The sequence below is a fragment of the Neophocaena asiaeorientalis genome, unplaced genomic scaffold, assembly GCF_003031525.2.
Source record: "Neophocaena asiaeorientalis asiaeorientalis breed wild unplaced genomic scaffold, Neophocaena_asiaeorientalis_V1.1 scaffold879, whole genome shotgun sequence".
Classification (NCBI taxonomy): domain Eukaryota; kingdom Metazoa; phylum Chordata; class Mammalia; order Artiodactyla; family Phocoenidae; genus Neophocaena; species Neophocaena asiaeorientalis.
The window spans coordinates 48,285-60,389 of record NW_020175527.1 but is presented as its reverse complement, the minus strand read 5'-3'; the positions used below and the strand labels follow the sequence as shown (position 1 = coordinate 60,389).

Below are 12,105 nucleotides of genomic sequence, written 5' to 3'. Positions count from 1 at the left end.
AAAAAAAAAGAACCTCTAGGGACTTCCCTGGTGGTGCAGTGGTTAAGAATCTGCCTGCCAATGCAGGGGACATGGGTTCAAGCCCAGTCTGGGAAGATCCCATATGCCGCAGAGCAACTATGTCCGTGAGCCACAACTACTGAGCCCGCTTGCCACAATTACTGAAGCCTACCCGCCTAGAGCCTGTGCTCCGCAACAAGAGAAGCCACTGCAACGGGAAGCCCGCGCACCACAATGAAGAGTACACCCCACTCACCGCAACTAGAGAAAGCCTGCGTGCAGCAATGAAGACCCAACACAGCCCAAAATAAATAAATTTATATATTAAAAAAAAAGAATAACCTCTAATGGGGACTTCCCTGGTGGTCCAGCTGTTAGGACTCCATGTTCCCAATGCAGGGGGCCCAGGTTCAATCCCTGGTCAGGGAACTAGATCCCATGGGCCACAATTAAAGATCCTGCACGCACGAACGTTAGTATGGAACCACTGGAGAGTGGCTTCTTTCACTCAGCATAACGCCTTTGAGATTCATCCAAGTTGAAGAGTGTAACAATAGTTTGTTCTTTTGCATCCATCATATGGCTGTTGAAGCACATTTAGGTTGTTACCAGTTTGGGGCAATTATCAATACCGTTACTATAAACATTTCACTTATAGTATTTTGTGTGAACAAAACTTTTCATTTTTCTAGATAAATACTCAGTAATGTGATTGCTGGGTTATATGGGGAGAGTATGTTTATATGAAACTGTCAACCTGTTTTCTGGAGCAGCCATACTGTTTTGCATTCCCACCAGCAAAGTATGAGAGATCCAGTTGCTCTGTTTCCTCATCTGCACTTGGTATTGACAGTATTTTTTTATTTTAGCCCACCCAGTGGCTGTTAAGTGGTATATCACCCTGGCTTTAATTTGCTTTCCCTAATGGCTAGTGATACCAAAATCTTGGCTCTCTGTGCACCAATGCCAAAAAGAAATATGGAGACAGAGTTTTGGAGAAACAAGAAAAATGGCTTTAATCTTTGCCTGGCAAAGGGGGTAACACAGCAAGCTAGCGCCTCAAGAGCTGTGCCCCCTTCCCTGGGGAATAGGGAAAGGTTATATAGCTTGGGGCTCATGGTCTGGGGTAGGTGATAAAGCTCAAAGTAATGAAGGTCTTGCATTTCTTTTGTTCTACAAATTCATGGCCAAAGCTGTCATCAGGTGGCTCAACAACCTGGTCTGGTGTCCCTGAAGTTTTCGGCCTGTGACCTCCTGTCCCAAATGAAGAGTGCTACAAGGGACTGTAGCAGGAGAAATGCCAGGTGCAAAGGGTAATTCATATGGAGTCAGAGAGTAATCAGCTTTGTGAAGGACGTCTAGCTACAAGTGTTTGTTAGAAGTAACAGCTAAAGAATAACCACGATTGATTAACTCTTTCAGGCCTGTTTATGTTGTTTCCCCAGCCTGTTCACTGTTTCCTTATTTTCCTTGTTTATCTGAAAACAGAAGTCTCATTTCTATTTTTGCTGCAACATTAGCAGCAAATGTTGGACATCTTTTCGTGAGCTTTTTGCCTTTTTTGGTCAAGTGTCTGTTTAACTCTTTTGCTCATTTTTAAAACTGTGTTTTAGTTTTCTTCTGAGATCTTAAAAATAACTAAGTATAATTTACATATCATAAAATTCACACATTTTAAGTGTACAGTTCAATGAGCTTAATAAGTTTATCACTATAACCCAGTTTTAGAACACTGACATCACCCCAATAAGATGACTCATACCCATCTATTCTTCCTTTTGAGTTTTGAGGGTTCTTTATATGTTCTGGATACAAGTCCTTGGTTGGATATGTGATTTGCAATATTTTCCAGATAAAGGGATTCTTGTCAGGAGAATGAAAATTCTCTAAATGGGGGCCTGACAGTAAGTACCAATTCTTACAAACATTTTCTGAATCCTGCAAAATGTCTCCTTTTGTTTGGTTTTAATGTGGGTAGGTGACCCATTCTGGAAATAATAAAGGTGACTGACCTGTCCTGTGATAGAGGAATTCCAAGGAAGCCTGCAGGTACCCCACCCCACTCCTGGTGGGTGGTCCGGGAGACCAAGGGGCCCCAGGGTGGTCTGCTCCCTCACAGAACCATCTTGGTGCACCCAGGGCGCAGATGGGCCGGTGGGCAGGGGAGGTTCTGCAGGGCCCAGGAAGGGCAGTGCTTTCTCTGATGGCTCCATCTCCAAGACTTATTTTTAATTTGGTTATTTCTTTCTTTTGTTTTACTTTTTATCAAGATATTGCAACATATTCGACAGTAGACTAGAATAACAAACCTCCAGGGTTTCTCATCTAGCCTCATCAATTACCAACTCAATGGCCGATATTGTTTCAACTGACTCCAACCCGCCTCTTCACGGTAACCCTAAGGACTCTTAAAAACACAAATACCATTATCACTCCTAAAATATTTAACAATTAATAGTGTCAAAATCTTGAGTCCTCGTCTTAAGGATGTGTTAGAACCTTTCAGGCAGGCCGGCGACCGTCCGTCTAGCCCGGTGGTCCCCAAGCCCGGGGAAAGGAGAGACTCGCACCCACCCAGGAAGCCAGGAACAGAGATTCGACCCCTATTCTTCCCCGTGGTTTGCCAGTACCTGCTTGGATTGGCCCGGCGCGGAGCCGTCCGTGGGCTACACCGACCACAGAGGGAGGGATGAGACCGCCCAACACAGCGCACTAGAGGACCAGCGCATCCCTGTTGTCGGACGCTAGCGCACCTCTCTCCCCCGCAGAGGCTCGGAAACCCCACGGCGGCGAGCGGGGCTGCGCCCGGTATTGGGGGTGGGGCTGGAGCAGCCGGGGCTCCGCACGCCGCGCCCTGGTCCCGCTCCGAGTGGGCGGGCAGCGCCTGGAGCCCGGCCAGGCGAATCTGTCTCCGCCAGTGTCCCGCCGGCTCCCGACCGTCCGGCTCTGCTCGGTCTGCCCTCCGCCCCACGCCGCCCGCCCGGTCAGCGCGGAACCTCTGGCCAGAGGGCAGACCAGCCATGGGCGCCCAGCCGCGCGGAGTCCGCGTCGCGAAGCTCTTGCCTCCCTGGGCGCCGCCGCCGCTGCTGCTATTTCTGCTGCTGCTGCTGCTGCTGCCAGGTACGCGCGCGGGGCGAGGGGGACTGGAGGGACGGGCGCCCAGCCCGAGCGGGGTCCGAAGGGCATGCGGCCCGGAGCGCAGCGCGAGGAGGTGGGGAGAAGGGCGCCGTGCCTGGGGACCTGAAACTCGCGTGGACTGGCTCCGGCCCGGCGGCGAGTTAGGTGGGGGGTGCGTGTTTTCCCCTCGGCGGGCCCCTCCTTGAGAGTGATTTGTGCGCTCCCTGGAGGCGCGGGGAGGGCCCGCGCTGGGGCTCTTCCTTCCACAGCCCAGCGTTACAGATTCGAGTCTCGGCCCTGCCCATTGTCCTGCTTGGCGCACTGGGTGCTGAACTGACGCGCCCAGGCCGCGGGTTCCACTGTCTGCATCCCGCCCACCTCCTCGTTTTACGAATAGCTGGGGAAGCTGAGGCCAGAGAGGGCTCAAGATTTGCTCAAGGCCACCTGGGGCAGAGGGGAGTCGTTAAGGGGCTCCAGCCTCTCCTCGTTGTCCTCGCCTCTCCGCACTCCTCCGCACCTCCCGCCTTCGCCTTCTGCCCGGTCTCTAAGAGGAGCCTGTTAGGGAGAAGCCGGCCCTGATAGAAAGGCTTTTGAGTGTCCTTGGAGGGGTGGTAGATACCAGGGGACGAGGGATTTGGCAGGGCTGCAGGCGGTCCCTGCAGCTGGGAGGGTAAGTGTGTTGGGAGACCACGTTGTGACCATGCACTCAGAGCGCTGTTCCTGCCCCTCCGGTGCTGAGGCCCCCACTACTCAGAGCGCTGAACACTCCCCACAGAGCTTAGGGGACAGTCAAAATCCCTGGAGAAGTTGGGTTGGACTTAAAGGATTCCCCTCATCCCCTCCCAAGATTTTTCCCAGATCTGTGCGAAGCAGCAGGCAGCTGACTCAAGATGCCTGGAGTGTGGCTTATAAACGAAGAGGGTCCCCAAGGGTTTCAGAGAGGGAAGGGTCTCTGATCAGGATGTGAAGACAACATCAGCAGGAACCGTGGGTCGCACTCTGAGAGCATGGGAGCCACGTGGGCACCCGCTTCTAAGATGTTTGGTGGCCAAACCCCTACAGGGTCCTGGGTGGGAAGAAGGAAAGCCCCAGTCCTAGGCTGTAGTCTCCCTCGGGCCCTGGGGTACTCCTGCCCTGGGAGTGGACTGGTCGTCTCTCCATGGTGGCTGTATGCAGGCAGATTGCATTTGGATAACTGCTGCCGTGCAGTAACAAAGATGGTGAGGACGGTTCGTGAGCTCTCACTTCACTCATAACAACCCTAAGAGGTGGATACATTTATAATCTTTCACAGGTGAAGGAAATGAGGTTTAGAGAGGTTAAGCCACTTGCCTAAGCTCACACAGCTCACAAGGATTCTGTCAGGATTTGCACCAGATCTATCCAAATGCGGAGCCCAGGCTTGTAATCATTATGCTTCTCAACGAATGTGTGTGACCTGATGGAATCGCTTCTCTCTTGGGCCTCAGTTTCCTAGTCTTTAACTTCAAGGAGTAGGACTAGTCTGAAAGTCTGGAGTTCCAGAGAGTACCCTCAGCAGATGGAGAGGAAGCTGTAGGTGGATGGTGTCCCTGGTGAGGGGAAAAGTGACTTCCCCGGGATCTGACAGGGCTACTTCCCTCAGTGGCCAGAGCCTCCGACGCTGAGCATCGTCTGTTTGAGCGGCTGTTCGAAGATTACAACGAGATCATCCGGCCAGTGGCCAATGTGTCTGACCCAGTCATCATCCAGTTTGAAGTGTCCATGTCTCAGCTGGTGAAGGTGGTGAGTGCCAGAGCCACAAGCTGTGGCCGTGGGGTATGGAGCTTCTGGAATAGCCTTTCCCAGAACCAGCCTTGTTTTTGTAATTCACCATCTACTTTAATCTCTCTTTCTAGGATGAAGTAAACCAGATCATGGAGACCAACCTGTGGCTCAAGCAAGTAAGTGACCAGACCCTGGGCACTGCTGCCCCCTGGTGGTGACTGCTTTATTTGCTGTCTGTGAACCAAGGGCCAAAACGCCTACTTCACTCCTGTGGACCCAGATTGAGGTCCACTGACTGGCTGGTCTGTCTCTACCTGGGCTTGGGGTCATATGCACTGCTCTACACCCCTGTGGAAAGACTGCAGGGCCCAGCCCCTCAAGTCACAGATGATAGACTGCGTCCTGGAAAGAGAGACCTCCATGCTCAGACAAAATGGGGGTGACCCGGGCCTGGAGCCCTGGCCCCGACTCTAGGGTGGCGCCTGAGGCACCTCTTCCCCTTCCTCTTGCTAAAAACTCATCCTTAAGTCAGAATCATATGCCGTTGTTGATGGGAGGGTGGGAGCTGGGGTTCTGGATTTTCCTGTTCAGATTGGGACCAAAGAAATGGGCTTCCACATGTTCTCCCCAGGGAGGCTTTGTGCAGACATGGACAGATAACTCACTGGCCTAAGGGTGATCCTTCCACCAGCTCAGCCAACTGGACACTCAGCTCATGCAGCCTTCCTTCCTAGGAGGCTGGCAAGCCAGATGGGCACGGTGCCCACGCACCGCCCTATGGTACACATTCCCTCCAGCCACAGCTTCACCTCTCTCCCCTCAGGTGCTCAGGACTCACATCTCCCAGCCTCTACACCCGAACACTTCCTGGGCCCTGGTGGGATCATGGTTCCTTCCCCAGACCCTTCAGAGGCCAACCCTGCTCAACCCGGAGGTGGAAGAGGGTTCTGTGTGTCATTAGCGCCGTTACTGGAGCCTGATGGCATTTCAGGGATGTAAACAGCAGGAGCTCAAGGCAGGGACCTGGACCTGGCACTGGAAATGACTGGAGAAAACCCTAGTGGTCCTGATTGATTGATGGGGGCTGGGCTTGCCCCACTCATGGGGGCAGCTAGGAGGCAGCCTGCACACTCAGCCCAGTGCTGTCTCCCCACTAGCACCCACATGAGGAATGGGCCAGTGTGGTCTGCACTGCAGAGGTGGCTCCGACGTGCAGCCGAGGTGGGGAGGTCACCAAGATGAGTGGTATCAAAAGAAGTAAAACCATGCTTGTCCTTCCACTGCCCCCCTCTCCCTCCTTGCCTTCTCCCCCCAGATCTGGAATGACTACAAGCTGAAGTGGAACCCCTCCGACTACAATGGAGCGGAGTTCATGCGTGTCCCTGCACAGAAGATCTGGAAGCCAGATATTGTGCTGTATAACAAGTAAGGTGCTGGGTGGCCCCCACCGCTCAGGGCTGTCAGCCTGGACCTGGATCCTTGGCCTGCTGTGCTTTATAGCCTGGTCTTCCTGGGACCTTTTCCAAGAGAGCTCCATTCATTTGGTTCATTCCGCAGGTATTTATTGACCTACTATGTGCCAGGTCCTAGAGATACTGTGGCACAAGATAGATACCCTCCCCCTTGCCTCTAGGAGTTTATCAGACACACCAGGGAAGACAGGAATGAGTTACAGTATCCAAATATGCAATTACAGACTGGAGGAAGGGCAAGGAAGGAAACACATGGGGGTGGGCTTCTGTCACCAAGGCAGGACCTGACCATCCCTATAAGTCAGGCTGTAGCCACGCCCCATGGTTAGACCACAGGAAAGCTTCATTCTTTTTTTTTAATAGATGACCACAACAAAAGCAACAATGATTGCAACTACCAAACACAAAACACACTCATACTGTCATAATGTTGACATTCAGTCCAGTAATCCTCCACTGTAACAGCTCCTTTACTTTGCAGTGAAAATTGATTTGTATATTTTTTGCCTCTGAGTCCTTGTGGGATTTTTTTTTTTAATTCAAACAGAAAGTCACAAAAATTGTAATCATCCTCATCAGTTCACTCAGTCCCATGTAATTAATTTTTTTTATCTTGATCTTTTGTTAGCACTTTTATGAGTTCATCAGTTTTCCATTAGAGTTCTGAAAATGCTTATTCATTCAGTTCAGCACTATAGTCACTTACCAGAAACCTGTACTTGTCAGAGTCTGTTCCATGAATTCCTTGAAGATGAAACCCTTTTATAGCAACATTTTGCGAAAGCATCAGAGTACACCCAGAACCCTCTGTAAAGTACAAAAGACTTAAATATTACCACGGTTAAAGATACGATGAAAGTTCATAATAATGCAGTTGACAAGGAAATTTAGTTATTTCTGAGATATACATTTTAAAGTAATAACTAGAATTATGACTTCTAACATTATACCAGAAAATATAAGATTTTTAGAAATTTCATGTAATGTTTGAATCATTTATATTAACATATTTCCATACAAATAACCCAAAGAAAGTTTAGTATTGAATTTATTTTTGTATATGGTGTTAGGGAGTGTTCTAATTTCATTCTTTTACATGTAGCTGTCCAGTTTTCCCAGCACCACGTATTGAAGAGACTGTATTTTTTCCACTGTATATCTTTGCCTCGTTGTCATAGATTAGTTGACCATAGGCACGTGGGTTTATCTCTGGGCTTTCTATCTTGTTCCATTGATCTATGTTTCTGTTTTTGTGCCAGTACCATATTGTCTTGATTACTGTAGCTTTGTAGTATAGTCTGAAGTCAGGGAGACTGATTCCTCCAGCTCCATTTTTCCCCTCAAGACTCCTTTGGCTATTCGGGATCTTTTGTGTCTCCGTACAAATATTAAGATGATTTGTTCTAGTTCCATAAAAAATGCCATTTTTTTTGCATCTGTGTTCATCAGTGATACTGGTCTGTAATTTTTTTCTTTGGTAGTATCTTTGTTTGGTTTTGGTATCAGATTGCCTATCTCCACTTCATTTAGTTGTTTTTCTTGGTTTTTGTCTTGTTCCTTCATCTGGTACATAACCCTCTGCCTTTTCATCTTGTCTGTCTTTCTGTGAATGTGGTTTTTGTTCCACAGGCTGCAGGATTGTAATTCTTCTTGCTTCCAAGAGGCTTGATGGGAGCGACTGGTGCTGGGTAGAACTGACTGTTGCTCTGTTGGGCAGAGCTCAGTTAAACTGAATCCTCTTGACTGTTGATGGGTGGGGCTGGGTTCCCTCCCTGTTGGTTGTTTGGCCTGAGGCAACCTAACACTGGAGCCTACCTGGGCTTTTGGTGGGCCTAATGACAGACTCTGGGAGGGCTCACGCCAAGGAGTACTTCCCAGAACTGCTGTCAGTGTCCTTGTCCCCACGGTGAGCCACAGCGCCCCCCTCTCCAACACTAGCAGCTTGGTCTGGTTCAGTCTCCCCTGGGGTCATTGCTCCTTCCCCTGCGTCCTGATGCGCACACTACGTTGTGTGTGCCCTCCAATAGTGGAGTCTCTGTTTCCCCGAGTCCTGGCAAAGTCCTGCAGTCAATTCCCACTAGGCTTCAAGGTCTGATTCTCTAGGAATTCCTCCTCCTGTTGCCGGACCCCCAGGTTCGGAAGCCTGACATGGGGCTCAGAACCTTCACTCCAGTGGGTGGACTTCTGCAGTCTAAGTGTTCTCCATTCTGTGTGTCACCCACCCAGCAGTTATGGGATTTGATTTTACTGTGATTGCGCCCCTCCTACAGTCTCATTGTGCCTGCTCCTTTGTCTTTGGATGTGGGGTATCTTTTTTGGTGAGTTCCAGTGTCTTCCTGTTGATGATTGTCCAGCAGCTAGTTGTGATTCTGGTGTTCTTGCAAGAGGGGGTGAGAGCCCGTGCTTCTACTCCAGCATCTCGGTTCCTCTCCAAGCTTCATTCTTTTACTCACCCAACGAGTGCTCCCTGCCCCTGCCTCACACTGCACACGTGCATCTGCCCACCACCCACAGGAAGCTGCACCTTTTCCTCCCTTTCAAAGGTTCTTTCTCTGCCTGTCTGAATCTGCCCATTGTGGCACCTACAAAACCTGCCTCTTTCTTAAGCCCATACAGACCTGACACCTTCCACATTTAACCTCTGTTATTAGACAAACATAATTTTAATTGATATTTTACAGTATGTACTAGTTTGTTCTCCAGGCATTGACAGACTTCAATTTTGTAACTGTGCTTTATCTCTGGAGTTCTAATGTCTTAAAAAACCACTGAGCATTTTTCAACAAAACACTTGTATAGTATTAGTCTAATCAGATTTTAAAGCATTCTGTGTTTAGGTTTGTATGCCATATTAGTACGAATCAATATGTTTTACTGTTCGTATTGGGACTAGAGAAGCTACGTGTTTGGTTGAATCCCACTTTCTATTCATGGGTTAAAAGAGAAGTGTTCTTTACTCCAAAGATGGTCCGTGTTTTTACTTTCTTTTATTTTTTTAACATCTTTATTGGAGTATAATTGCTTTACAATGGTGTGTTAGTTTCTGCTTTATAACAAAGTGAATCAGCTGTACATATACATATATCCCCATATCTCTTCCCTCTTGCGTCTCCCTCCCTCCCACCCTCCCTATGCCACCCCTCTAGGTGGTCACAAAGCACTGAGCTGATCTCCCTGTGCTGTGTGGCTGCTTCCCACTAGCTATCGATTTTATATTTGGTAGTGTATATATGTCCATGCCACTCTCTCATTTTGTCCCAGCTTACCCTTCCCCCTCCCCATGTCCTCAAGTCCATTCTCTAGTAGGTCTGCGTCTTTATTCCTGTCCTGCCCCTAGGTTCTTCATAACCTTTTTTTTTTAGATTCCATATATATGTATTTGTTTTTCTCTTTCTGACTTACTTCAGTCTGTATGACAGATTCTAGGTCCATCCACCTCACTACATATAACTCAATTTCATTTCTTTTCATGGCTGAGTAATTCCATTGTATATATGTGCCACATCTTCTTTATCCATTCATCTGTCGCTGGACACTTAGGTTGCTTCCATGTCCTGGCTATTGTAAATAGAGCTGAACATGAACACTGTGGTATATGAGTCTTTTTGAATTATGGTTTAAGCTACAGTAATCAAGACAGTATGGTACTGGCACAAAAACAGAAATACAGATCAATGGAACAGGATAGGAAGCCCAGAGATAAACCCACACACATATGGTCACCTTATCTTTGATAAAGGAGGCAAGAATATACAGTGGAGAAAAGACAGCCTCTTCAACAAGTGGTGCTGGGAAAACTGGACAGCTACATGTAAAAGAATGAAATTAGAACACTTCCTAACACCATTCATAAAAATAAACTCAAAATGGATTAAAGACCTAAATGGAAGGCCAGAAACTATAAAACTCTTAGAGGTCCGTGTTTTGTTTACTGCTTTTCCAAGAAAAGACAGCATTCATAAATGTGTTTCTTTCATGCAACTTGTAAATTGGTCCTTAAAGAACTGGGACAGGAGATAAATTAACTGGTTCATAGAAATCTCCTGGTCTAAAGGCTCTTAAGGAGCTGAGCAGGGTGGTAAGAATTTTTGCTAAGCTAGAATTAAGAAAGTGGGCACAGATCTTAATCTTATGATTTGAATTTCATAGCTGTTTTCTTGCTGGCAATCTTGGGTGAACAACTGGGGTACTTTAGGGATGTGTGCTTTTAACAATACTGAGAGACATAGTGAAAAGCTTCCATCGGATATGGAGAGGAGCAAATATCATAAGGAATTTCCTTGGAATCTGAAGCTGAAAATAAGATTTAGAGACTGTCCTTCAATTCCTCTCTCCTAAGTAAAACTTCAGTTTCTCTGAACCTCTGGTGAGAGTTTCTTTTCATTTCAACACACTAGAAATACTTTTTACCTTCTTATGCCAGTTTCTCCTGCCATGTTTTTGTTCTTTGAAGTTCGTTCTCTAGTAGAATCCTCAGAAAGTGTTCGTGGACACAATGTACCCTAAGTTCTTACAAGTTCATAACTCATTGTAGCCTTTTTAGGTAATACTTTTAGGTCATTTGCTGATATAAAATCCTTCACTCATATTTTCCTTCCATGAAAATCTTAAAAATGCTGACTCATGTTCTGGTATGAAGTGTTGCTGTCAAAAACGATTGCCAGTCTAATTTTCTTTTTCTCTTGTAAAATCTGGTGACTTTGGGGAGAGTAAAGGGACTCTATTAATACGTGTGCCAGGACCACAGATGTAAACCAGGACCGTCCTGGATGAATTGGGATGCATAGGTCAGCTTGTTTACAAGGGCGTTGTTCTTTTTCTTGGGTAACCCAAAGATATTTTACCCTTTATCTTTAAAATCTAGTTGTTTTACTCTGTACCATATACATAATAAGCCTTCTTTTATTCCAGTAAATGTTTTGTGAATTAGAGTTTTTCAGATCTGTTCTATTGCCTTCTCTCTCCAGGAACTCCATTTTCACATATATTTGAACTGCTTTACCTATATTCTTTCCATATTATTTTCTCTCACATTCTTTTTCTTTGTCTCTTTTTGATTTAAAAGAATTTTCTTTCTCCTTTCTGTTTTTTATTTTCATCACAATACTTTCCATGGTGTCTGCTTGTTGTTACATTTTAGTTTTTATTTCTAAAATGATTTTAAAAATTTCTTTCTTCCCATTCTTTCCTAAGTTCTGTCAGTTCTTTATTCATCCTCCTATTGCTTACCCAAATTCTTAACTTTTCTATTTCTAATTTATGCTGCTCTTTCAAAGTTTCTAAAGATCGTTCTTTCTATTAGCTTAATTTGTAATGTCAGTTATCAGTTGCGTCTGCTCTGACGTTATATTTTTGCGGTGTGCACTTGTCTGCTTGTATGTTATTGTCATTCAATTACTTTTCATATTTTTCTTACAATATGTTAATATGAGGTTCAGTCTAATCCTTTTCTGTTGCTCTTATTTAAATAGATGGCCTTTGTTGTACTTTTAGGACAGGTTCCCAGAGGGGATGGGAGTGGGTAAGGGTGGGTCTCTTGTGTTACCTGCTTGGGAGTTCCCTCCTCAGGTGGTTCCCTTGAAGCATTTAAATACTCCGTGTAGCCACTTCCACAGTCTGAGAGCTGCCACTTCTAGACACCTGCTTCTCTACTTTCTCAACCATCTTCTTTTTCTTACTCAGTTTCCCACGCTGTTCAATTCGAAGCCTACCCTATGCAGCTTTTTTCTGGGTGGGTCTCTGCCCTCCTGGAAGGCAGTTGGGGTGGGAG

The 12,105-nt window shown here is 46.8% G+C and overlaps 1 protein-coding gene across 3 annotated transcripts in view; it reads left to right on the top strand.

The window, feature by feature from the left end:
- The first annotated feature begins 3,020 nt into the window (after positions 1-3,020).
- Positions 3,021-12,105, top strand: part of CHRNA3 (cholinergic receptor nicotinic alpha 3 subunit) — a 24,164-nt gene continuing 15,079 nt past the window's right edge. The window contains exons 1-4 of one of the 3 annotated variants that reach the window (XM_024768982.1): positions 3,021-3,120; positions 4,742-4,881; positions 4,995-5,039; positions 6,179-6,288. In XM_024768982.1, the coding sequence (XP_024624750.1) occupies positions 3,021-3,120; positions 4,742-4,881; positions 4,995-5,039; positions 6,179-6,288 (395 nt within the window). Of the gene's footprint in view, positions 3,121-4,726; positions 4,882-4,994; positions 5,040-6,178; positions 6,289-12,105 lie in introns of those variants that run through there. The other 2 variants (XM_024768981.1, XM_024768983.1) reach the window with 2 other exon arrangements.